This window comes from Coptis chinensis, chromosome 3 (assembly GCF_015680905.1).
Source record: "Coptis chinensis isolate HL-2020 chromosome 3, ASM1568090v1, whole genome shotgun sequence".
Taxonomy (NCBI): domain Eukaryota; kingdom Viridiplantae; phylum Streptophyta; class Magnoliopsida; order Ranunculales; family Ranunculaceae; genus Coptis; species Coptis chinensis.
Window position 1 is genome coordinate 23,224,938 of NC_141458.1, and position 27,117 is coordinate 23,252,054.

The following is a 27,117-nucleotide window of genomic DNA, read 5'->3' on the forward strand; positions in this document are numbered from 1 at the left end:
TTGTCCTGGATTCATGTGAAAACAATACTCACGGGCATCAAACTACACCGCCCATAAAAAGATGAAATTCATTTCTAATTCGATCTAGCAGCAGACGTATAGACGTATAGTTGGTTTCATGATTCCAAATGTACGTCCTTTTGGCCATGGGTTAACCTAGATTACGCATACATTGAACTATAATTGCTTAAAATACAGTATTCATAATCAGTTTAAACTTTTACAACATATATTGTACTACAAAAAGTCATACACGGGATTATCATTCCATTTATGACAGAGTAGTATATTTGGTTATGGAAATAAGTTAATCTATCTAGTTATGCTTGATTAATAAAAATGCATATGTATAGAATTAATGAAGAGTAAGTTGATTTTATGTATTTTTTTTTATTGTTTTATAGGTATTCTTGAAATATTTTTCATGGAAGAGTAAGTTGATTTTTTTTTATCAAAGTATACTGAAGTAAATTTTTAATTTTTAGTAATGTATTTGTCTCGATTTTTTTTTTTGTTTTGTAGGGATTGTTCTTGTAAATTTATGATGTTTTTTAATTGTCCAAAAGATATGTGGTTGGCAAATAAGTATGTTTTTGATAACAGAGAAAGGATTTATGTGTTTGATTATTTTGAATATATGATTAAAAGAGTGAAGCAGAAGAGGTGTTGTAGACACCGTGGTGGCAGTAACCGATATATAAATAATGAAACTCAAAAGTTGGTTCTAAGTATGAGAAGCCAATTGAATGAGTATGTATTTTTTTTTTAAATCTAATTTTATAATTTAATTTTTTTTTAATTATAATGTTACTATTTTTTTTTTCTTAAAGTGATTGTGTTGGCTGGATTCCTGCTGTAATGTTGTTTTCCAAAAAAGTTCAAGTGGAGAATATACAAAAGTATTATGATAAGAACTTTGATAGAATCAATTTTCTGGAGTGTGAATTTTTTGGTTGAAGTTATTAGGAAAGAAGAACATCATTTTAAAACAAAAAGCATTGAAGAATTTTATGATAAAGAAAGTTGTAGTGGTCGGAATGTGAAGACTAAAAAAAGATAAAGAAGTTGTTGATATGTAATTTTGTTTTATCACATATTTTTTGCTTTGTTTACAGTTTAATTAATATGTTATCATTTTTTTATTATTATGTTGCTCTTTCACTTGATTCTGACATGAACCCTATGTGCCAAAGCAACCCATCATCATGCTGCCTCATGCATGTACTGAAGTACGGTATAGTGACACCACCCCATGTGCCCATGAAACCTCCCGTGGTGAAGCCACAATATATGTGCCAAAACATCCTTTAGTGAAGTTGTGTCCACTACCTCTAGTATATCTAGTATATAAGACACTTCAAATAGTGAAGCCGTCGAACGTGGGCAAGCTTTAGGGGTACCCTCAAGTGTACCCAATCTTCTGGCAATACTCATCCTATTGCATCTGACATATTCATATATGAAATTTTTATCCTTGCTTCTTAGACGTCCTCTTAAAATTACATCTTAACAGTCAACCCAAAAATAGCTGAAGTGATGCAAACTTTCAACTTTCTGTCGGCCTAAATTCTAAATACTTGTAGTAGTTGCTTTCTTGTTATTGTATGGGCTGCAGTCCCCCATTCTTTCAGCTCGTATATTGCTCCTGGTGCTGAACTCTGTTTAAGCTCATTTTTGACTTTGACCAAAGGCACCTTAACTGCTTTTTCTTCTTAATATCAATCCATTCATTATATAATATTCCCCGAGCATAAGCATAGTAGTTCCTTCACAACTCAGAGTAGGAAAACTTGTTAGTTCCATACTCTCGCTAGATGCAGTACAAATAATATCAAACACAATATCAGTACACTTAGATATTGAAATAGTGAAATTGTTTGAAGTCTTAAAAGAATTTAAACACGAACCGGCTTGATTGCCATCCTTATAAATTTTGTCAGACATATATTTCCTTTGGTATATTGGCCTGCAAAGGTGACCATCACATAAGCATACATATAAAAGTTTCAAGCCTAAAAGTCAATATTAAGCTTTCATATCCCCCATTCAATTTTCTAATAATACAAAGTACTAAAAGGTCACATACCATTATCATCAAATTGAAATAACAAAGTAACCAACAATGATCATCACAAAGTTGCTTCAATACTATAACAGAAATACCCCCAAACTTGGTGGTGTTGACGAATATCAGAAATGCATAAAAAAAACAAAGAAAACTTATACCAGAACTTAGCAATGGAAAATTTTCAACCAATCATGAAGCTGATCAGTTAAAATTTAAGCAACCAACCTTTAAGCGAGGTTACTTTTGAAGAAGTTTTCTACTCTTGAAGTGAACCCATGCCATTGCAGAAAGGCTGATCCGTTGCAAGTTTCATATTATAAATCAGTCAGAATTTGGAGAAGTTGGTACAATCTTAGAATGAAAGGAAACGATATAGAAGGCAATACATAAAACACCCTAAAGTTTCGTAAACAACAAATTGATGTAAAAGAACGATATCTATAAACAAAATCCTATAACCTCTTTCGTACATTGCTCGAAATTTATGCACTTAAACTAAGAATATGTGCTAGCTAGCATCCTACCTTCCTATCTTGACTGGTAGGCACAATCCCTTGAGTCTAGTTCTTGAGCGAAGGAATCGTTTTCAATGACAATTTCTCTTTAGAAATCAGCCCTCTTCAAGCTGTCGAATATAGATAGGAGATCCACTTCAAGTTCAATGCTGGCAGCAAGCGTAAGTGCAATCCTTATGAATATCATTAATCAATATCTCTCCAGCCCTTTAGCACTCTGTTATGGCGCAATCACTTACTCTAGTTTTGGAATTCTAGGTCCCCTAGCTAATAGTGCTGGTATATAGCTCTCTCGTCTGGTAATGCATTATAGGTTGTCTTCCTTCCACCTCACTCTATCGCCTTGGCTGCTGTTGAAATTGAAAACATCCTTTTAGCGCCATCTTTCTTAAGAAAAAACACGTGACTTTCATAGGCCTTAATATTTCAAGCAGCATCATATCCCACTATTCTAGCTTCTAGATAGACCATCTTCCCATCTTCAACATAACACGGTGAACATATGATCATAAATTGTATTAGTATAATAAGCTAGTTCATAAAAAAAATGTCTATAACATAATGATTAAATACATCTAGAAATTCAAAAATGTATCTTGTGAAGTCTAGTTCACAAAAATAACACAAATATGCATTCAAATTGGAATGAGCATTTTCTTACACCATGAAGTGTTGTCCATACAATATTAGTATTTAGTAATGATTTTTTTTTTTAATACATCCTATATGTTGTTCACACACTCAAGAACCATGAGTTATCGATTGCATTGTTACCAACATTATCACAGTGGCGTATCATTTAAAAAAGATATGAAACACTACTCATGTATAAGTAACACAGAGATGGGAATCTATTGAAGGCCTTTGACACGAAAAAGTGGAAGAACCTTTTGCTTATGTTGAAGAAAATGTACAAAAGTGGAACTTGTAAATATGTCGCAGAGATTGGGAGACTTTCAACCAAGAGTCAGAAAATTTTCACCAAAAATTGAAAATAATTTAATTAAAATTTGTCTAATTAATAAGTTCTTCAAATAATGTTTTCTGTAATTACTATAATCAATCAATAACTTAAGACTTCCACTATATAACCTATAATTAAAGATTTAAGAAAAACAGTAACTTTCATAAGTCTGTTTCCTTAGTTGTTGAACAATTTCATAGTGCTCCATATTCAAAGCATTGGGGGACATTAGATAATATATGCCTCAAGTCAACTTCTTAGCATCTTACTACTTTGAAAGGGATAGATATTTTTTGCATGCTAGTAAAGAGATAGATAAGTGTTGCTTCACCTCACCTCATCCTAAAAATAAGACACTAATGCACCTATTACTAACTTATTTTCCAAGACTCATCCTTGGGGATTTGTTTTCAAGTCACGTTATGAAATTCAGCCATTCACTCATTTAGTGGCACCAACATTCAAAGACAAAATTACAGCCATGTATCCTAGCACAAATGCATTGAGTAGAATTTAGGCAACAGTAAGTGGCTAAGCTTTGCCTTTGTAAACTTGTTTGAAAGAGGTGGGCTAAACCTCATAATTGAAGCAATGGAAGTAGTATATCCTTAGGCAGGACTGGATACAGGCAAATGTGCGCAGTGATGGATTCACGGGGGGTAATCAAAATTAACCAATGCTCAAAGACAAAATTAGTTTTATTAGTACTTTATATCTAATTACTTTGAATTAATTCCTCTCTGTATGAAGTTAGTGAAAACAAACCCAAGCGTAAAGTAAGTAGTTCTCATGTAGCATATAAACTTTAACATTTCAGGAATTTGAAATCAACATTTATGTTAAAATTGCTAGGACGGTTTGAAAGCAGGTTTTAGTTTGAAAATCAAATTGAGTGAAAGTTGTTGTATGTGAAAAGTTGTCTTTCAAAAGTTCGGATGGCGAAAATGAGCAAACCAAACTACCATTGGTTGATATTTAATAGTCGAAAAGCTTAAAGTGAAATTCTACATTGTTTTCTACAACCAAAAAAAAAACATAATGAACAGTCCCAAAAATCAAAACCATGATAAAACTATAAAGTGGTACATATAAAATTTACCTATAAACAGGAATTTCTCAATGAAACTTGTATAAAGAAATTAAATTGAGTTGAAGCAGTCACACGAAGTCCTCTATTATCATCCTCTTCTTTTTACACCTAAAAAAACCATCAAAACAAATCAACATCAATCTGATCAACACGTCTAAACACCTTTATAAACGTTCCACACCTATTTCATCACATATCTTCATAGCAAATTAAACTATAAGCACTGGGAAATCAAAAAATAAAAGATTGAAGTTGTAAAGTCTCACCTTATTTCTTCTTCTTTTTTAAGGAAATCCAAGAATGAGTCAAAAAGCAAGAAAGCTCCACTTAACTATAGTCCAGCGAGATGTAGAACCGAAAAAAAAAAACAGTTGGCGGTCAATCCATTAGCAATGGAGAGATTAGGAAGTCGGAGGAGTTCAAATAAGTAGTGTGAATAAAGGATTCCATGAATATGCTTCATACATATATAAGCAACATAGAGAGAAGAAATTTTACGCACTTATGAAAGTGTAGCACAAAACTATCTCAAATCTTAAAATTGCGGGTTATATCTGCTCTAAGAAGAGTGGATGTTGATGCTAAAACTTTCCGTAATGGCCTGATCCAAAAGAAAAACACAATCACAATTATATAATTGATCTAAAGGCATTCAAAATGACATTGTTAATACAATCTATTTTCACTATTGATTAAAAGTGGTGCATGAATAGAGTTTTGAGGAGGCTTTGTATCGCACCCCAAGTATCAAAGTTGAAGACTCGATACAAATTGTAAGCTCGCAATATTAATTAGCTCACTGAAGCAGAACATTGGTTTTAGCCAATTCTCAAACAAAACGATTTTACAAAGCTGAAGCTTACATCATCAGCAAAAGTACTTATTTAACGAAAAGAGAGATACACAATTTTTCTACATTTTATAGTCTTACAGGGTGATATATGAAATTAGAACTTGATTTTAGCATTCAACGTACATATAAGTAATGAAAAAAAGATTACAAAATTTTAGAAGAACCTAGTTTTTGTTTCTCATGTACACATCTAATTCATTTTAGTGGATATACTAAAAACATATGAAAACCGGAAAAAAAAAAAAAAAAAAAAAAAAAAAAAAGATTAATATCTAAAAGCATATAGTATTGTAAGTGAGAAGACGTCTTTCAAAAGTTCAATATCTGGATGGTGAAAATGAGCAAACCAAACAACTAGTGGTTGATATTTAATAATAGTCTAAAAGCTTAAAGTGATATTCTACAATGTCATCTACAACTAAAAAAAAACATAATGAAAATTCCCAAAAATCAAAACCATGATAACACTGTAAAGTGGTATATAGAAAATTTACCTACAAGCAGGAAATTCTCGATGAAACTTTTATCAAGAAAATTGAGCTGGAATAGTTACACGAAGTCCTCTATTATCATCTTCTTCCTTTTACACCTACAGAAACCATAAAAAACAAGTCAACATCAATCTGATCTACGCATCTAAACACCTTCATAAACGTTCCACACCCATTATCACATATTTTGATAGCAAATTACCATTTCTTTTTTGTTGTTAAGTGTTAGAGAGAGAGAGGAGGAGGAGGAATGAATTGATTTTTAAGTATTTGGAAGAATGGAGGCTTTTGCTTGTGGAGAGGCAAACTCATGAGAGTTTTGTGTGTGTGTGTGTGTGTGTGTGTGTGTGTGTGTGTGTGTCTTATGTTTTTTTTTTTTTTTTTTTTTTTTTTTCGTGAAGGTATAAACCCTTTTCTTTCTTGGGAAGAAAGATTTTTTTTATGCGAGGAATTGTTTTTTCTTCTATGTAAAATTATATTTTTCTCTCCTCTTTTTTCGTAATCCCCCTGCTGACTTTGTTAAAGATCCTTTTGGGATATATAGAACCATAAGATAGATCAAGTCCAACAAAAAGCCTTTTCTACAAACAAAAAGTACTAATAAAGTAAAGTCTAGGTACGTTATTTCTTATAAACTTGCTACTTTTCAAACCCAGTGTTGAGTAGCTTATCTAGACCACACACTAAAAAATGTATATTGTGGTTTTCCTTAGTTCTACTTCTTTAGTCAATCTGCTCCAAAACTTAAAATATCTAAATGATATTTTAATCCAAAAATATTTTAAACTATCAAGAACTATAACTCTTATCAAACTATTTGAGTGAAGATAAACCTGTAAGCATTGATTTTGTAGTAAGTCAAAGTTATTAACTTTGCATAGTACTAAATCAAAAAGATATTTGTTAACCTGATTATCAGCATACATATTCGAAGTATTAAGCATAGAATTTGGTATTCAGTAATTCTTCAAGATAGGGCCAATGGTATTCATTTAACATTGACCATCTTTATTTAAAGTATGTGATTCTAACCAAATATACACATTTAGAAAAAACAGGAAGAAGAAGAGAAATACCTTATTAATTGGAGAATGTTAAATCAATGATTGTGGCTTGTGCAGAAATCCCAAAAAGATGGAGGTACCCGTTCATAATTGCTAATCACCGTGAGATTGAAGCCCTACAATTGCATAAAAGATCATATTCAAACAATTCATATATCTAAGATCAAATCAAAAAGTTTGGTAATGGCATCTCAAATTTGTAGAATACCGTTCTAGGACCAAGTTACATACTGTGACCTTAAGCATAAATGCATAATGCAATAGCTAAAAACCATAGTAGAACTCAGCTATATTCCAACTTAAAAATAAAATATACACCTACCTTTCATTTGTTTAAGGTCACCAGTAACAAAAGAAACATGATTGTAAACATCCTTCCGCTATTGTTTTACGTCACACGAAATCCTATAAAAAAATGGAATCATAGAAAACTTCCCAATTTTACAAAGTTATTGGAGAAATAGGGAGCGCCAATCAATAAAGCTCTATGATTGGAGGGAGTTAAGAGTGTGTGAATGAAGAATCAAGAGATGGTATTCATTTTGTACTTGTGAAGGGAATATATGAAAGGTGAAAGGTGTGGGTCATGCAAGGAATCTCATTTTTGTGTGAGTGTGAAAGATTTTTTCTCATTTAGTTTTTATTAGTCTTTATCCGACAGAGAGATAGATAGATAGGTGTATGGAACAGAATTAAGATAGGGGGCGGTGTTTGTTTGGACTAAAGGAATATTGAACAAAGTGAATTTGCTTTGGGATGGATGGCCTTCTATAATTGAGATGTGTTTATATATGTAAACTGTGAAGTGAGAATATCCATAGTAGGCCAAATATTTTTTTTGAAGTGACAGTATGATTATATAATCCCCTTAGTAAAAAAAAAATCAAAGTAGCTTTTGGTGAAGGTTATCCACTGTCAAAACATCCTTTGGTTGCACGAAATCTAAATAATTCAAAAAAAATGTGGCTCTTGTTTCTAATGAAATTAAGCAAGGGTGATATTACAAATGTTTCAATGGTGGATGCTTTCTTCAGTTTATGTTAATAAGGAGTGATGGATACTGGTTGCTTTTACATATTGAAATGGTCTAAAGAGCTGATGCAATAAGAGAACTGTAGTGGTGGTTTCTAGGATGAAAGGGGGGCCATGGGCAGAGTGATCCGATGCACACTGTGGTAAGGCAGCCGCGGAGTAGGGGATCGGTGCCAATCTGGGTCCGAGGCAAAATACGGGGATAACTCATGAGCACATACAGTATCAGATCGCGGTCATGTGGTGCATGAACAAAACCCTACACGTGGATGAAGGGAGAGCGAGAGATGAAGTAACAGGTGGACGGTTGGGATGGAAGCTAGGCGAGTATATAAGGAATAGTGAAAGAGAGAGAAAGAGGAGGTGAGCAGCCAAGAAAGAGGAAAAAGAAAGAAAGAAGGGGTGAGTGCAAGAGAGACACACAACATTTGGCGCCGTCTGTAGGGAAGAGAGCTAGACAACTGAGGAAATGGCCACAAAAATGAAGAGAGGAGTAGGAAGGCCAAGGAATGTGGCGGTTGCAGAGGAGGAGGGCGAATCGGTGAGGAATGATAGGGGACAACAAGGCGGAGAAGATACCACCGCGTCGGTGTCAGAAGGGACAAGACTGTTGCATGAGGAGATAGCAAGGTTGAGGGAGGAGAATGATGGACTGCGAAGGGAGAAAGAAACCATAGAAGAGTCAGAGAGAGGGGCGTCTGAGTCAGAGGGAAAGGAAGAGAGGAGGTCCAACTTGGCTGACGACTTGGTGCCTGAGCTCACGAGGGAGCAGGTGAGGGAAATGATAGCAAGTGACTTGAAAGCAAATCTAGAACAAGCTAAGAGCATTGGTGGGGCAGCAAACCAGGTGGTGGCGGGGTTGAACCGCAACCCATTAGTTGACGCGATCGGGAAGGCTGAGGTGTCAAAGCGGTTCAACCAGCCTAGATTTCAGAGGTATGATGGTACAGGAGATCCGGCGGACCATATCCACCACTTCCGGTAACAGATGTCGTTGTGGCAAGAGCCTAGGTATGATGGACTGCGGTGCATGATATTTCCAGCGACTTTGGAAGGGGGAGCTTTAGACTGGTATTACCGACTGTCGTCAAAGAGCATAAACAACTTTCAAGAGTTAGAACAAGCTTTCGTGGATCACTTCATACACCAGAAAAAGCGGGTAGTAGAGACGCGGCCCTGTTTAATGTCAGACAGAGGACTGCGGAGTCAGTGAGGGAATTCTTATGCAGATTTAAGGCGGAGATGCTGAAGGTGGAGAACTTGGATGAAAGAACTGCAGTGATTGCATTTGAGAGGGGATTGCGACCGGGGACCAGGGTACATGAGTCTGTGGCCAAAAATGAGATCGCAACGTTACAAGAGTTGTACCCAAGGGTAGAGAAATATATAAGATATGAAGACACTATGCAGAAAGAGATGAAAAGGCCGTGTAAAGCCGTGTTGTCATCGGAGAGGAGCGAAGACCGCGGAAGGTCTGAGGCATCAAACAAAGGAAGCAGTGGGTATCGGGGATACTATTCATGGCCCGAGAGGGAGAGAAACAAGGTCAAAAGGGAATACAGAGAGAGGAAACCGTGTCGGGAAACAGAACATACACCGTTGAATTGGCCGTTGAGTGAAATATTGTCGCTGATTCGAAATGTGTCGGGCTATGAGGAGCCGCGAAACAAACCAGATGAGATACCAGGAAAGTTTTATTGTGCCTGCCATCAAGTACAAAACCATGAGGTGAATGAATGCTATGCGCTTAAGTGGCTGGTACAGAGGATGATAGGGAAGGGTTTACTGAAGGAGTTTACAACGGGGAAAGGGAAAGAGGAGCAAGAGCCCAACCAAGGGAGGATACTGGGGATGATCAATGTCATTTTCAGTGGGGAGATTTTGAGTCATAATGCTCACCGGGATATAATAAGATGAACTGGGAGCATACAACAAGTTAATGAAACATCGAGATAGTTGCAGCCTGCCCCGCTGTCAACAACTGAACGGGGAAACATTGTGTTTACTGACGCATACTTGAAAGTGGTTGACTCCCCACATGAGGACATACTGGTGATCACCGTGGCAATGGGAAATTACATGGTGAAAAGAGTGTTGGTTGATTGCAGCAGCGTCGTGGACTTGTTATTCCGGGGAACAATGGAGAAGATGAAGATCGACAGGAAACAGTTGAGACCATCGTACACAAATTTGTACGGGTTCAATAGAAGCATGAATGAACCTTTAGGAGAACTCTTGCTCCCCGTAATAACTGGTCCGGTGATAGTGTTCTCTCGGTTTAAGGTGGTGGACATCGGGTCACAGTATAACGCCATTCTAGGAATGCGGTGGATTCACGAGATGAGGGCAGTGCCTTCCACCTACTACCAGGTGATCCGATTCCCTACTCCAGTAGGGATGTACGAGGTTCGTGGTGATCAGGTGATGGTGAGGAATAGTCATCAGGGGACGGTGAAGAGGATGATTCGAGGCGATGAAGGAGAGACCTTGAACCAGAGGAAGAGGCAGGCATAGCAATTACAGTGTGCCTCTACGAAAGGGGAAAAGGAGTCGACAGCGGTAGCAAAGACTCTAGATGAGATTGAGATAGTGAATGTGGGGATGGGAGAGGAAGAGAAGTTTACATCAATAGGGTCTAGTTTGCCTGAAGAGTGGAAAAATAAGCTGATAATGTTTCTTTATGAAAATAAGGATGTCTTTGCTTGGGCAATCGAAGACATCACCGGACTGGACCCTGATTTTGCATGTCACCGCTTACACATGAGGGAGGACACAAAACCTGTGAGGCAAAAGATGAGAAGCGTTAGGCCGAAGTATGCAGAAAAAATTCGCGAGGAGGTTGCAAGGTTGAGAGAAGTTGGAATAATACGGGAAGTTGAGTTCGCAGAGTGGTTATCGAACATTGTCGCGGTAGCAAAAAAGAATGGTAAGGTCCACATGTATGTCGATTTCACAGATGTCAATTCGGTGTGCCCTAAAGACAGTTATCCTATACTGCGGGTGGACGAGCTAGTGGACAGGACAACGAGATTCAAGATATTCTCCTTCATGGACTCGTTTATGGGATATAACCAGGTCACGATGTATGGACCTAATCAGGAGAAGACGTCGTTCATAGTGGAAGGAGGTACCTATTGTTATATAAGGATGCCTTTCGGTTTGAAGGACGCCGGGGCCACTTTCCAACGACTGGGAGAAAAAAATGTTCAAGAGCAAGATTCGAAAGGGAATCGAAATATATATAGATGACATGGTGGAAAAGAGTATGTCAAAGGAAGAACACATAGAGGGAGTAAGGGAGACTTTTAGCATACTGTGGGCACACAACCTAAAGCTCAACCCAGAGAAGTGCACCTTTGGGGTGACCACCGGGAAGTTCCTGGGATACATTGTGACTCATCGAGGAATAGAAGCCAACCCTGAGCAAATACCAGCATTGATAGAGATGTTTTCTCCTCAGAATGTTAAGGAAGTGCAGCGGCTGGCTGGAAGATTCGCGACATTGAACAGATTCGTTTCAAAGTCATCAGACAAGTGTAGGCCACTATATAGGCTGTTAAGGAAGACTCCGAATTTTGCTTGGACGGCTGAGTGCGAGGAGGCCTTTCAAGAACTAAAATGTTATTTGGGCAAGGCCCCCCTGCTGTCTCGGCCAGAACCAGGAGAGAAGTTATACCTATAGTTGGGGGTTACTGAGTACGCAGTTAGCTCGATCCTCGTCCGAGTGGTTGACAAGGTAGAAAAGTCAGTGTACTTCCAAAGTAAAACCTTGTTAAATGCAAAGACAAGGTATAGTAGAGTAGAGAAATATGCTTTGGCATTGATATTCTTGGCACTGAAATTGAAACCTTACTTCGAGGCACATTCGGTGGTGGTAGTGACAAACCTGCCCCTAAAGCAAGCATTGAAACAAAGAATTCTGGAAGGATGTGATAAGAGCCCAAAACTATAGTTTTAACTCATTAATAATATTATATTTAGATTAATTATGTGTATAATAAATAAGAGTTAGTACTGTTTATGTGTTTTTGTGTATTTTAGGTCTTAGAGTCAAATATGTGAAGAAATATGTCACTTTTGTAAGAGAAAGGAGCAAAGGTTGGTTTCTAAGAAGTTCTATGGTTAAAGCCCAAGTTTCGAGAAGAAAAAGCCTTTTTAAAGCCTAGTCAAAGCTGAAAAGTCAAAGTCAATGCGGGTAGAAAAAGAGCAGAAAAGTCAACAGAACTACCGCAAGCCGTATCTTTGGACCAGACCTCAGAATTGGGTCTGTTATATGTCAAAACGACTGGCTCGGAAAGAGCTTTCTAATAGTCAAAGCCTTGACCCAATCAGAGTAATAAAAGTGGATAAAAAGGGTGTTGAAGTAATTTCACACAGAGAAACCTTTTTGGACATATGCAATTAGGTTTTGGGCTTGATTTCATGGCCCAAAACATGGCTCTAAATCCCATGCACGAAATTGTAAACCTAAACCTCTCCTATATAAAGAGATTTAAGGCTAAACAAAAGTTGGCTACTCCCCTATTTAGTTTTGTTTTAAATTAGGGTTCTCTCTCCCCCTTTTTAGCTTAAGTAATTAGGTTTAGTTAATTAGTTTAGTTTGCAGCCTCCATTAGAACCTTTTAATAAAAGCTTTGATTTATTTAATTTAAGTATCTTTAATAAAGTAGTTCTTCATGATGTCTTATTCTATTTATTATTTTGTTCATGATAGTCCCATGAATCAAAGCTAAACTCCCATTAGAGGGAGTCTGAATGAAACTTTAAGAGGACTTGCTTTGTTAGTATAGATTTGTTATTTAGGGTTTCAAGTTTAGGTTTTTCTTGACTTAGAGATAATAAGAGTTTAACCTAAACTAGAGAATAGTGAGTTTGCCATGAGAATGGGAACAAGCTTTCTCTCATGCTAATTAGTTTATGACTAGAGATAGTATAAAATAATTAGGGATCATTAAAGGTCTAGTATTTATATTTTAACTTTGTGTAAGAATATCTAAACTAGAGTTTTCTATACAAATCTATGCTAGCATGTTAAGAAATTACAAAGTGGATTTCAATCTCTCTCTAGTTTTCTCCATATTTGATTCACCTATAAATAATTACTTTAGTTAATATTAGTATAAGATCAATTGATAGTCTTATCTCGTAGTATAAATTCTCAACATAATATTACTCTCACCATTGTTTCTTGTGTTTGATTAATTGGATTCTATTATGTCTTGGTAGTTTAGGAGTGGAACGAATCATGACTCTTTATATATTGCTTCATTATATATGAGAGTAGGAAATAAATAAATTGATACCGTAAGAATAAAGTTAGAGTATTCTAGTTGAGTTTTTATGGGTTATTAGGATGCTGAAATGGGCCGTGATGTTGAGTGCTTATGAAGTTCAATATCAAATAAGGACTGCGGAAAAGGCACATGCCATGGCCAAGTTCTTGGCAGAGTTCCCAGCATAGGATCCTACGTGGGGGGAGGAGATGGTTATGGAGCCTGAATGTGAGGTGAGCCAGATCTGCTAGATCCATGGGATAAGAGGAATAGGTGGAAAGTGTTAGCGGATGGGTCGGCCACTGATACATGCAGCGGAGTGGGCGTTGTAGTGGTTACACCGGATAATGACAGGATTGAGTTGTCTATGAAATTGGGGTTCGCGGCAACCAATAATGAGTTAGAATATGAAGCAGTGTTAGCGGGGTTAGGGATGGCAGAGGATCTGGGGGTGAGTGAGTTGACGGTGTACTCAGACTCAAATTTGGTGGTGTGTCAGGCGAATGGAGGATTTGTGGCTAGGTACGACCGAATGTCGAGGTATTTGGAAGTAGTGCACGAGAAAGCGGCGCATTTTAAAAAGATCAGGTTCATACATTTGGGCCGTGGTAAGAACAGGCATGCGGATGCCCTAGCTTACGTCGCGGCTGCAATACCCGGTCAGAAGAGAGAACCATAAAAGTAAGGAGGCTGGAGAAACCAAGTATTGAAAAGGTGGACAAGGTACACCAGACCGCGGAAGAAATAGGAGGATGGATGAACCTAATCAAGCACTTTCTATTAGGAGGCGAGGTGAGTGATCACAAAGAAAGAAGAAGATGGGAGCAAACTTCGCGGAGGTACATGTTGATAGAAGGGGAGATGTACTGAAAAAATTTCAACGGACCGCTGTTGAGATGCCTAGGGCCAGACCGGGCGTAGGAAGTTTTGGCAGAATTGCATGCAGGGGACTGTGGGAGTCACTCCGCGGGAAGGACGACAGCCCATCGGTTGCTGACACAAGGGTATTTCTGGCCTCATATGAAAAGTGATGCAGTAGAGTTTGCAAAGAGGTGTGGAAAATGTCAGAGGTTTTCCTAATTAATATTTTCCCTGGCGGAGCCACTGCACAAGGTGTCAAGTTCGTGGCCATTCGCTATGTGGGCCATGGACATTGTGGATCTGTTGCCTATGGCCAGTGGGAAAAGAAGGTTCATGCTAGCCGCCACAGATTATTTTACCAAATGGATAGAGGCGGTGGCACTGCAGCAGGTCAAGGAGGAGCAAATGATTAAGTTTCTATGGGAAAACATCATATGCCGGTTCGGATTACCGCACTCCGTCATAGTGGATAATGGAACACAGCTCACGGGATCAAAGGTAAAATAGTTCTTGCAGGCGTATCATGTGAAACAGGGGTTCTCGGCTCCCTACACTCCCGAGGGGAATGGACAGGCTGAATCATCTAACAAGACCATAATGAACAATCTCAAGCGAAAATTAGAAGATAGAAAAGGGGCATGGGCCGACGAATTGAGCAAGGTACTTTGGGCCTATTGAACCACACCACGAACTTCAACCAGAGAGACTCCGTTCTCATTAGCATACGGCATAGAGGCTGTGATTCCATCAGAGATGGTGGCATCCACGACCCGCACCATGGCTGTGGAAGGGGGTTTGAACTGGGGCATACTGGCTAGAGACTTGAACTTGGCTGAGGAGAGGAGGGACACCGCGCGTATCAGACTAGAGGAATATCACTGATGCCTGCAAAGACAATACAACAAGCGATTGAAGCCGCGACAATTTCAAATGGGCGATTTGGTGCTCCGAAGAGTGACTCCAAGCACCAAGAAAGTAAATGACAGAAAGCTGGGGCCTAATTGGGAAGGACCCTACATGGTGGTGGAGGTCGGAGGGGCTGGCACATATAAGCTGCGGACCATGGAAGGAAAGCTGATAGAGAGACCTTGGAATGTAAGAATGTTGAAAAGGTTTTATGTTTGAATGTACTACCAGTCCGGGGCAAAGAACTTGGGCTGTTTGCACATATATAATACAATGACACTTTTGAGAAATGAACATGATGAATTAACAAAGATCAGTCAAACTTAGGGGCAAGGTCCCAGCAGGCTCATAGGGGCAAGGCGGTGCCCCAGCAGGCTCATCAGCCTCAGAGGAACAACGGGGGGGAGGAGCCCTTCGTGGACATCATGTCCAAATCAAACTTGGGGGCAAGGTGATGCCCCCAGTAGGCTCATTAGCCTCCGGGAGATAGCAGGGGGGAGGAGCCCTTCGCGGACATCACGTCCAAATCAAACTTAGGGGCAAGGCGGTGCCCCAAAGAGCTCGAGACACATCGGGGGAGGAGCCCTTTGCAAACATCACGTCTGAATCAAACTTAGGGGTAAGGTGGTGCCCCCAAAGAGCTCATCAGCCCTTCGGGAGACAGGGCGGAGGATCCCTTCGCAGACACCATGTCCAAATCAAACTTAAGGGGCAAGGCGCTTCCAATAGGCTCATCGGAGAGAGACAAAGCCCTTTATGGACATCACGTCCGAATCAAACTTAGGGGCATGGTGGCGCCCCCAGTGGGCTCGTCAGCCTCTAAGAGACAACAGGTTCAGTACTCAAGAGAGAGTCGGCCTAAGGGCTTAACAGGGAAGAAAAGGCATATAAGAATATGAAATAGAGGACTGCAATGAGACAATAGTCAGAGAGTGAAAGAGTAAACAGATTCCAAAATCGGTCAACAGGTAGTTGGACAAGACCAGAAATAACAAAGGACATAATTAAACACAGCACTGGAAAAGAAAGCAGCCACAATATCAGTTACATATCAGGAGCAATGTCACATAAAACATCAAAACTCCTTCTAAGAGGAGAAAAACTAGAATGTAAGTTACACAAGATATTCAACAATCAAACTGAGAGGTATTAGTTGGGTCCTCAGCATTGATATCTTCCGTAGGGGTGTTAGCAGCTTCAGTGATGATATCTTCCGCAACCTCCTCAGAAGGCTCCTCTGCTTCAGTCAGTCCCTCAGGCCTAGCAAGGTCTTCGGTGCGCACATCAGCGGGGTCCTTAGCAATGATCGACGGCTCCTCAAGAAGGAGGCGACCCTCCTTGAGAAGTCGCGTGTTCTTCCTGTATCTTCTTGGCCACCTTCTTATCAGCTAAGGACCTGAAATGGGTTTGAAGGGTGGCCATGTCCGCCTTATGTTGATCTAGAAGGGCCGCTGTATTGTCCTGATGCGGTTGAAGGAGAGTGGTACGATGCTGGCTCAAACGCTCATTGACAGAATCCATATACAGCTGGTAGTAATATTCTGCTCTCATTGACGATGCTAGATTTTGGCTAGGTCCATGGCTTCGAGTTCTTGCTAGAGTCGGGCGCAAGTAGCTCTCAGGCCATCAAGACCGCTTACTTTCTTATTCAAGGAATCCATCTTGGTCCGAACGCTGAATAAACCGCGGATTATGTATGAGATATCAAGACTCACCTAAATACAAAAAGAACAGCAAGTCAGAAATGAAAGATGAGAGAGCAAGAGTAGAGGTAAAAGAGGGTACCTTCTCCCAGTTGGTATATAGGGAGGTGCGATGATGTTCAAAGGTATCACCATCGGCATAGGCCAGATCATTCGGCAGATGGGAGCCGTAGAAGATGAAGGAGGCCATAGCAGGATTCTCGAGAGCCGAGTCCGCAATATTAACTTGACGGTTGCACACCTTGAAAGTAGAGGCAAACACGGCAGGGGTGTTATCTTGGCCAGTGGGGGGAGCAGCTTCCTTACCTGGTCGACGGAGGAGGGTAGGAGGGGCTTCATTTTCGGTTGCTCGGGTGATGGGAGCCGGTTCCTCGGACATCGTGGTCCTCTGTCGCTTACTCGGCGGCCCATCAGCAGGAGGAGAAACTTCTGCCACTTCGTCATCATCATTATCAAACAACTTCATTTTGGAAAGGTCCATGTTCGCGGAGGGTGAAAGTGGAGGGGTATATTGGTCTTCCCAGGTAGAGATAGATCTGTAGGAAGGTAAAGGTGCGGGAGCCAGGGGGAAGGGGGACACTGGATGCAGGGGCAGTGGAAGAGGGTGAAGAATTGCGGATAGAGTGGCGGCGATGAGCGGGGGGGACGGGAACGTTTCTTGGGGGGAGGCGATGCTCAGGGTCTCCGTTCCTTGGGAGGAGGTGGACGGTAAAAGGGGGCAGAAAAGCCCGCGATGTGGTGAAGTAAGGGAGATTCGAGCAGAGGGGTGCCGGTGGTTGGATGGATGTTTAAAAGATCTGCCTGAGTGGGTCCAAGACTGCGGAGCCTTGCGAAGATGGGACAGATAGTTCCTGAGTATATACGCGATTTGGAGTCAGGTCGCCAACCTGCCAACAAATACAAACATGAGAACATTAATAATGCGGATCAAAGACAAAAAGAGACAGAGGCCATTGCAAAACTCACCACTGGATAGGAAGGCGAGATGGTTAAGTGTTAGCCCGGTGGGTAGGTCTGAGGGCAAGAAATTCCCTGATACATACAATGGATAGTGGTGCCACTGTTTGTCAGAGGTGGTGACACGAATTACAAAAGATTGCTTTTGAGGGCGGACGCAAAAGGATTGATAGCCCACACTTACGTCCTTGGTGCTTGTTTTTAGGAAGTATTGGGAGACTATGTCGCGCAGGTCAGTTTGGGATCACTAGATCTATTGTAATAGTTTGCGGCATACATCAGCCGCCAGAAGTTGCTGATACCTTGGCAGGGAGGGATGTTGAAGTGGTTACACACCTTGACGTCCAGTAAAGTAAGAGGAAGCCGCAGTTCGGCGACTATCTGACCAACAGTAACTACAAGGGACCCCGGTTGCCGGGGTACCAGGTGAGGGTAGTGGGTGACAGAGGACACGTGCTCTATGGTGATGTCAGTGGGGATTCCATAAGCAGCCCTAATCGCATTCAGATTAGGTCTGCGACTACAAGGAGGGCGGCAAGGGGAGAAGAACCCTTCCAGAGGTGGATGGGACCGCAGTAGCGGTCACCGAAGGGGGAGAAGCCACCTCCATAGATCGGGAAGATGAAGAGCCCCCGGATACGGATGCCAACATTGGAGGAAGAAGAGAAACAATTTTGAAAAAGGAAGAAGATACGAAAAGTGCTCAAAAGAGGGGAGAATGTAGAAATGAACGTTAAAACAAAAGGAAAGAGGAAATGACAAACCTGAATCTGTCTTCCAATATAGAAAAGAAGGGCCGGAGCAACCACCAAGCGGCTGTGGGAATCAGAGAGTGAAGAAAGAGGAGGAGACGCTGGAACAAGAAGGGAGATAGATGAGAGAAAAATGGAGTGAAATAAATGGAGAAGGAAGAATGAGCGGGACGTTAAATATAGAGGAGGGGCAGAAGAGTAAAATCCGTACGGGGAGAAATCGAGGAGTCGGTGAGCGAGCCAGCGGATGAGCGACACGTGGGGGCCCGGAATATGAAGGGGCAGCGAAAAGACGTGCGTGATGAGTGATCATTGCAACGCGCGCTTATCAACGATGAGTCAGAAAAAGGGGGCGGCAAGGCACCACCAAGATAAGAAGGACAGTATTCTTGACCCCGGGCCTACAAACGGCCGCGGCGTCAAGAAAGGGCATCTGTAGTGGTGGTTTCTAGTATGAAAGGGGGGCCATGGGAAGAGTGATCCGATGCACACTGTGGTAAGGCATCCGCAGAGTAGGGGATCGGTGCCAATCTGGTCCCGAGGCAAAATACGGGGATAACTCATGAGCATAGTATCATACTGCGGTCATGTGGTGCATGAACAAAACCCTACACGTGGATGAAAGGAGGGCGAGAGATGAAGAAACAGGTGGACGGTTGGGATGGAAGCTAGGCGAGTATATAAGGAACAGTGAAAGAGATAGAAAAAGGAGGTGAGCGGCCAAGAAAGAGGAAAAAGAAAGAAAGAAGGGGTGAGTGCAAGAGAGACACACAACAAGAACCAATGACGACAATTTAATGTGACTCAGATTTTTGTATGAGGATAAAAGCGTATGAAAAGTAATCATACCTTTAAGCCCTTAAATCAATGCCAAAGAAAGAAACTTTCATCTCTGTGTCTTCTTCAGTTCAACAATGGTTCATTTGAGTTCTTAAAAAAGTGGGAGATTGATCGAGTCAAAAGCGCGTATGGTCGTCGTCATTTCAGATTGGATATTCAGTTTCGGAGAAGATCAACAGAGGGAAGAGATGGAGTAAACCCAAAAGATAGTTTCGGTGCGGCTCCATAACAGCACAGACTTTTGTCTGCCCAATGAAGATTGAGGTTTTGACATTTTGTGAACTTACCCAACTGTAGAAGCCATCATAGAGCTAATAGCGTCGCACTTGATATAGATGAAGAGTCCGAGTATAAACATTTAAAAACAACTGAGCTACCATACTTGAAAAACGAATCGAGAATGAGAGCTTGTAACAAATCGAGAGTTGTAGAATATTTGTAGATTTATTGTTAAATAAGAAGATGGGGAGGGAGAGAGAATAGCGTTTTTAGGAATTTCTGTTTCTTTCACATTTTTAAAAACAAAAGGGGAACCATAGCAACCTTCATACCTCTATTTCACTTCACAAAGAATCTTTTGAGTATCAACAACACTACTCTCAACAACAATAATTGGTTCCCAATGTATTAAATTTACTGTCTGTTAAAAACTTATAATAATATTGTGTTGTTGTTGCACCAATATATTGTAATTTGCATTCGCAAAGAAGTGTGTTTAACAAAGACTCCCAACTTTCCTCACAAAGTTAAAGATGGATATTATCAATAAAGAGAATTATTATTGCTCAGTGGCGTACAAATCGTTAATCTTGTCAGTTCCTTCCCACAATCGCCTAATCCAATTTCAAATCATAATTGAAAAAATCTATAAACAATTGATTTAACTCAGAAAAACCATACCTGACGAAGGGATTGCTAGAGCATGTTGGATTTCAAAGAGAATGTGGAGAAGGAGCAGCCGTGCAAAGACCCTTTCGACTTTATGAGTTCCTTTTTTTTCCCCTCTCAATTGGAAAAAGTAGATATCTACCGCCAATGTAGACTGAATGTGAGAGGAACTTAGGGTGACTGAGCAACCACTAAAAACTCAACTCAGGAGGGGAAAAAAATTGAAACTTCAATGTTTTCTTTTTTATATTCTAAAGAACTCAAAAACTTGTAGCAAGATTTTGTACCTTGCTTAAAAATTGGTAGGCTTGGTCCATTGATTCTATATCACCTCTCTTTGAACCTTCTATGCTTAGGAGGGTCTACGAAGATTATGCTGGCTACGTGAAAAAAAAAATCCATCACTATCATCGAATGGGGGTGGGTAATTGGAGTTGGCAGTTAGTGTTTTGAGGTTTTGTGGGTTTTGCTAATATGAAGAGAGACATATTTTTAAGAATTGGAAGAGATATCTCGGACGAACATAAGGGTTCGGAGATGAAAGGGAAGAGAGGGTGTAAACCCAAAAGATAGTGATATCAAAACTGACCCAAATATGAAATTTTACAACTCTTGGTGTTTTCTAACTGCTCAATAGCTTATAGAGCGGAATTAGTAACTTGTACCAAACATTGATATTTTACTTATTGGCAATTTTACCCTTATAACGTGAAATTTAAAGTTGGACATTGATATTTTACTTATTGGCAATTTTTCCCTTATAACGTGAAACTTAAAGTTTTAAAACACCCCAAAGTTAACCATATTCTTTGTATACCCACCCCACCCCCCATTTTTTACACGTGTCTTTGACCATTAACCAAACTTATCTACGCCAGTGAAACAAAAGAGATGAAGGTATGAAGGAAGATGAATTATATTAGACATAAAAGTAGAAAGATCATGTTGGAGAATACAATAGTTTTGAGAGTAAGAGTTTGGTCTAACTTTAGTGTAAAAAAACCAAAAATAAAAATTTGCAACTGCTATTTTATAAGGGTAAAATTGCCAATATGTAAACTATCTACGTGGGGTGCAATCTGTAATGATTTCCAAAATGGAGAGTTTTCACAAAAGGGATATATACTTTTGGAAGGGAGGGGGGAGATCGTGTTTTAAAGTGTTTTAAAGAATGAAGAAGATAAAATAGGCTTATTTTGAGAAGCAATGAATAGTTAGCATAGACACTGTAGCATTGTTGATGATGATCCAAATAGATGGTATATTTGGCAATTATGTAAATCAAGAAATTGACCTAAAATCCCATGTTCCGACTTTAAATAGGGTCTAGACTCCAGCGGTCCAGCCCACTTTCAAAATGAAAAACCAAAATTCAGAGGTTAATAACCAAAAAGGACGAACTTAAATATTTTATTGTTGACATTTCCAGCTCTGCACTTATCTCTCTCTCTCACTCATCTCTTTCTATGATTTCTCTCTCTCCCTCAAAACCACAATTTCAAATGATTCAAAATGACACTGCCACCTGCTTTGTGTCACCAATCAAAGTCCCATCATCTATGTACCAGACTTGGAGCTTTAACTGAGATTTAGATTGAATACATGTAACCGCCCCCATGCTCAACACCAATGCAAAGAGAAGAGGTCCCAAAGAGGTAGCTCCAAATATAATTTCCCCCTAAATATAATCTCATGGGTTGAATATACAAGAATTCGACCCAAGAGGCAATAGCTGGATATTGGAGGCGAACCTCTTTTAACATTGTTGTTCGGTCAACCAAATGAAAAACATTCTGAAAATCAACTAGCGGTATAGTCAATGAGCAACTATCTTTATTGGTTGTGTACCCCTCTCCTTATGGGAAAGGTTGCAAGTTCGAATCACACAAAGTGTTGGTGCATTAGGATTTCTTTCTTGTGTAATTATGTGATGGGCCTTTGGGTCAGGTAAGCCTTCGAGCTAGAGACAAGTGTTGTTACGATAGGTAGACCAATGAGCGAAAGCAAGTCTTCATGAACAAGGTGAAAGCGGTTGGGTCTACTCAAAAGTGGCATATTGGCGAGAGCTTTCGAGCTAGGTTTCCTTCGGGATTGGTAAGCCTTCGGGCTATGGTCTTTCAATGTAACCGGAATGGGTGTCTGCCTTGACTCTCTAAAAAACTATCTTTGTTAGCATGGATCATATGGTTGACAACATGTAAAATAGCCCCTGCTCCCCAGTTACACCAACCCCATACTAGAAGTCCAATAAATAACCGATCACATCTTTGGCATCTCTTTTCATATCAATTTTTGAAACTAGGCACGACCAAATAAATCATGCCCACTAATGTTGTTGTCTGGCTTAATCAGTGGGGTAAGTGGAGTAATATGAATTCTGGCAAAACCTGATAGCGCCGACCTTTTAACTAAATATTCACCACAGGTTTCAATGCATCCAAGAGGTCTATTGCTATAGCTGCCGCAACTCCACTCATAACAAAACTCTATCTCTCTCAACTGACAAAAGGGGTCCAACTAAAGTAGTATGGTTGAGGTGGCGGTTTGCCTAAGGAGGGATTGTCGTTGTAAGTACCATCCGTTCTGCACTACAGTACACGTGTCCACACACCAGGTCGTACCAATCCATCAGCTCGTACCTATCTATCAGAACGTACCAACGACCCAAACCCAGGTCGTCCCCAGCATTAGTTACAACCATTTATGGAAGCAAATCAACTAGCGCAATCCTGGAGCTCAGTCAACGCAACAATCAAGGAGACATTTACTTTGTAACATCAGAATAATGGCGAATCATCAAGATAGCACACAAGGTGGATCTACACTTCATAATGGCCTGGGGCAAATATGGAAAGTCAACTCAAACATCTATAAGTAGAGAGAGATGAACTATGTAAGGCTTGATTCAAGTTTACCCTAAGAAACTTGATACGTAGGCAACTCTTATCCCAAGAAGAGTGCAGCCATTCCCTATCAAATAGATCATCAGGTCGTTGTCCCCTAAACACCAAACCTCTACATTGGCGCCATCTGCCGGTTCATTTTCTTAAGAAAAGAACACTCACTCTTTTCTCAAGCCCACGAAGCTAGTCAGAAAAACCACCACGGACCCCTCACTTCAGATGTTAGCAGATCAGATGAAGACGCTCTAGGAGGCCTTCATCACGTTACAACAAGAAAATCAAACAATGCGCGAGCAAGCCACCTCCAACGCCAACAATGGCACTCCAGACACAGTGGAGAACAACGCCGTCATTGCCCTCACCACCACCACCAATCAAAGGTTAGAAGACTTCACACAAAGGTTGAAGAAGTCAAACGACAAGACAAGCGCGATCCAGATCGCTCAGAAGATACTCTAGACGTACAAGGCGTCACCATTCATAACTAAAATCAGGGACAAGCAACCTCCTTAAGAGTTCATCCAACCAAAGTTCCTGCTGTACGACGGTAGATCGTGTCCAGGCTAACACGTAGCTCGTTTCAGCCAGACTCTCACACTCTACAGCACTCCAGAGTACGACTATATGAAGTACAAGCTCTTTCCAACCAGCCTGAAGGATGGAACTTTAGAATGGTTCTACACGCTCACTCCTGACTCAATCAACAACTTCGACAAGCTAGCTGAGACATTCGCAACAGAGTTCATCCACAACAGAAATAAGCAAGTTGACCATGACTCCTTGTTTCAACTAAAGCAAGCACATGGCAAGACGATCCACGTTTTCCTAGGACGTTTCAACAAGGAACTCCTCTCAATGGAGCCAAGCTTAAAGGATAGCTTTGCAACTTCTACATTCACCAACGCTCTCCTAGATGACTCCGACCTAGCAGGATCTCTGATGCGCAACAAACCAAAATGCTTAGACTCCCTGTATCACAGAATTGATAAGTACATCAAGTATAAAGAATAGCTAGCCCAGTGTGAGGGCAAAAAAATTCTCGCAGTAAGCGACAAGCGAGAACCCAAATAAAACAATCACTACTCGGGCAGCAGCAGCAACAACAACAACAACAAGGGCTCCAACTCCCACAAGCCTTCTTACACAAAAAGGGAATTCTCTAACTTCTCCAGGATGCCGAGCCAGATCCTAAAGAAGATATATATAGCACCATACTTCAAACCCAACATCAACAAGGTGATCGCCATACCAGAATGTCCATACTGGCATTTTCACAAGCTCCACCACCATGACACCAATGAATATTGGAGCCTCAAGCACTACCTCCAAGACTTAGTCGAGGAGGGCAAATTGAAAGAGTTCTTGCCAAAAAACAACCTCAGGCATAAGTTGGATGCCAAACGCCACAGAAGCAGGAGCAGAACGACAATCTAAATCTCCAGGTTGGTCGAGGCACTCCTCCGACCATGATGAGGAAAAGGTAATCAATATGATTACAGACACCTCCAATGACGAAACCTCAAGTCGGGAAAAGCGCAAATGGGCAGGTGCGCTACAAGAAATCTACCACCTCTCCCACAAAGCTGAAGTCATCACTCCTACCAGCTCTCAGTCAACGAACTCCATAGCATTCACGGAGGACAACCTAGATAAGGTGTGCCTACCCCACAATGATTCCCTAGTAGTGCACGTCAAAATCAATGGGTAGACAGTCAAAAGAGTCCTCATTGATCCAGGTAGCTCTTGCGACATACTCTTCTATCAAACATACGAGGACATGCACCTGCCAGACTCGGTGATGATAGGATCAAATGCACCGCTCTATGGGTTCAACAGAGATCGCACAGATGTCATTGGAGATGTCATCCTACCAGTCTCCATTGGAGAAAAAGAGGACATGGTGAAAACTTCAACACGCTTCAGTGTGATCGATGTCAAGTCGTCCTACACTGCCATTCTAGGACGCCGATGGATTCACAAGATCCAAGCAATTCCATCAACCCTACACCAGGTCCTGCGATTCCCCAGACCCCGAGGCATCATGGAGCTCAGAAGCAACCAACTAGAAGCTCACCGATGCAATCACGTCAGCACAACAACCACACCCAAGCCTCAAGTAGTCGAAGGCAAAGACGTCCCAAAGAAGCAAGATCCTAAAGCTTCCAGCCCTCAACCAGCAGCAGCAGACAAGCTCAAAGGGAAACAAGCACAAATAGAACCAGGAGAAAAAGTCAATCTGGGCACAGATGATGACCCAAAGTTTGTCTATGTAGGGGCTGATTTAGACCCCAAGCTCAAGGAGCAACTTGTCAAATTTTTATCTCTCAATAAAGATGTTTTTGCTTGGTCGTATATCGATATGCCAGAAATCGACCCTCAGGTCGCTTGCCACAAATTGAATGTCAATCCAAATATAAAGGCCATCAAACAACGACCTAGGAAGCTAGCACTCAAATTTCAAAAAGCCATCAATGAAGAGATAGAAAAGCTCAAAAATATTGGATCCATCAGAGAAGTCGAATACCCGACCTGGCTAGCTAACATCGTAGCCGTTCCCAAGAAGAACGACCAAGTACGACTCTGCATAGATTTTACTAACGTCAACAAGCACTTCCCCAAAGACTGCTTCCCCCTGCCAAGAATTGACATACTGGTAAATCAAACTTGCGGTCACGAACTCCTATCGTTCATGGATGCATACAGTGGATACAATCAAATACCACTTGCAGAGGAAGACCAGGAAAAGACGTCCTTCATAACCGAACATGGAACGTTCTGCTACAACGTTCTACCATTCGGTTTGAAGAACGCAGGCGCGACCTACCAAAGACTGGTCACAAAGATGTTCAAAGACTTGTTGGGCAACACTATGGAAGTCTACATAGACGATATTGTAGTCAAAAGCGAAAAGGCTAAAGATCACATTTCTCACCTACAAGAAGCCTTTGAAAGACTGCGCCAAAACAAAATGAAGCTCAACCCCGCAAAATGTGTATTTGGGGTAGCTTCAGGGAAATTCCTAGGATACCTCGTTTCACAAAGGCACATCGAAGCAAACCCAGAACAGATACAAGCTCTCCTTGAGATGCCAGAACCAACTTCCAAGCAACAAATCTACAAGTTATATGGCATGGTCTCAGCCTTCAACAGATTCATCTCATGTGCATCTGACAAGTGCGGACCATTCCTGCAAATACTAAAGAAGGGTGCAACATTCACATGGACAGACGAATGCCACAAAGCTTTCAACGACCTGAAAGCTTACCTGTCAACTCAACCCGTCTTGTCCAAACCAACTGAAGGAGAAACACTGGGGCTTTACCTTGCAACTACTGACTTTGCTATCAGCTCGGTTCTCTTTCGCGAACACGAAGGAATCGAAAAGCCAGTCTACTTCACCAGCAAGACGTTAGCAGATTCAGAAAAGTATTACTCTCAAATGGAGAAAACGATGTTGTCTTTACTGTACTCAGCTCGAAAGTTCTGACCTTACTTCCAAGCTCACAACATCAAAGTCATCATAGATGTACCAATTAAACAGGTTTTGAGTTCTAGCAACAAAACAGCCCGCATGGCCAAATAGGCTGAAGAACTCGAAGAGCACCACATTAACTTCGTTCCCCAAACGTCTCGCAAGGGACAGGTCATTGCTGATTTCTTGGCAGACTTCTCCGTCAAAGATGTCAACTGGGAACCCGAGCCAATCAGTTCATTCTATCAACCAACCACCCCAGACACATGACACCTCTACGTAGATGGAGCATGCAACAATAGTGGTAGTGGACTAGGGGCTGTGTTAACTTCACCAGAAGGAACACAGCTACAAAAGTCAGTCAAGATCGATTTCGCAACATCCAACAATGAAGCGGAGTACGAAGCATTAATCACAGGCCTCCGCATGGCACAGCAGCTACAAGTCCAGAAGCTCAAAGCTCATAGTGACTCACAACTAATCGT

General features: G+C 40.8%; 1 protein-coding gene and 1 long non-coding RNA gene across 4 annotated transcripts; one reads left to right on the plus strand and one right to left on the minus strand.

Annotated features, from left to right (window-relative positions):
• Nucleotides 1–1,418: 1,418 nt before the first annotated feature.
• Nucleotides 1,419–7,580, minus strand: LOC147508690 (uncharacterized). 3 transcript variants are annotated; one of them, XR_015218148.1, is made up of 10 exons: nt 7,368–7,580; nt 7,058–7,161; nt 5,985–6,079; nt 5,140–5,238; nt 4,904–4,968; nt 4,647–4,745; nt 2,593–3,062; nt 2,294–2,360; nt 1,908–1,966; nt 1,459–1,766 (listed from the first exon to the last, which is right to left on the minus strand). It is a non-coding gene; the product is annotated as an uncharacterized LOC147508690 (long non-coding RNA). The 3 variants fall into 3 exon arrangements; XR_015218149.1 differs by lacking the exon at nt 2,294–2,360 and having other exon boundaries at nt 1,419–1,766; XR_015218147.1 differs by lacking the exons at nt 1,459–1,766; nt 1,908–1,966 and having other exon boundaries at nt 2,350–3,062.
• Nucleotides 7,581–10,144: 2,564 nt separating this feature from the next.
• LOC147508691 (uncharacterized) lies at nt 10,145–10,591 on the plus strand. The gene has a single exon (XM_086597531.1). The coding sequence runs from the start codon at nt 10,145–10,147 to the stop codon at nt 10,589–10,591; it is 447 nt and encodes a 148-aa protein (XP_086453657.1).
• The last annotated feature ends 16,526 nt before the right edge of the window (nt 10,592–27,117 follow it).

Excerpts from the sequence above, each read along its gene's own strand:
- LOC147508691 (XM_086597531.1), top strand. The coding sequence starts at position 10,145 with ATGGGAAATTACATGGTGAAAAGAGTGTTGGTTGATTGCAGCAGCGTC.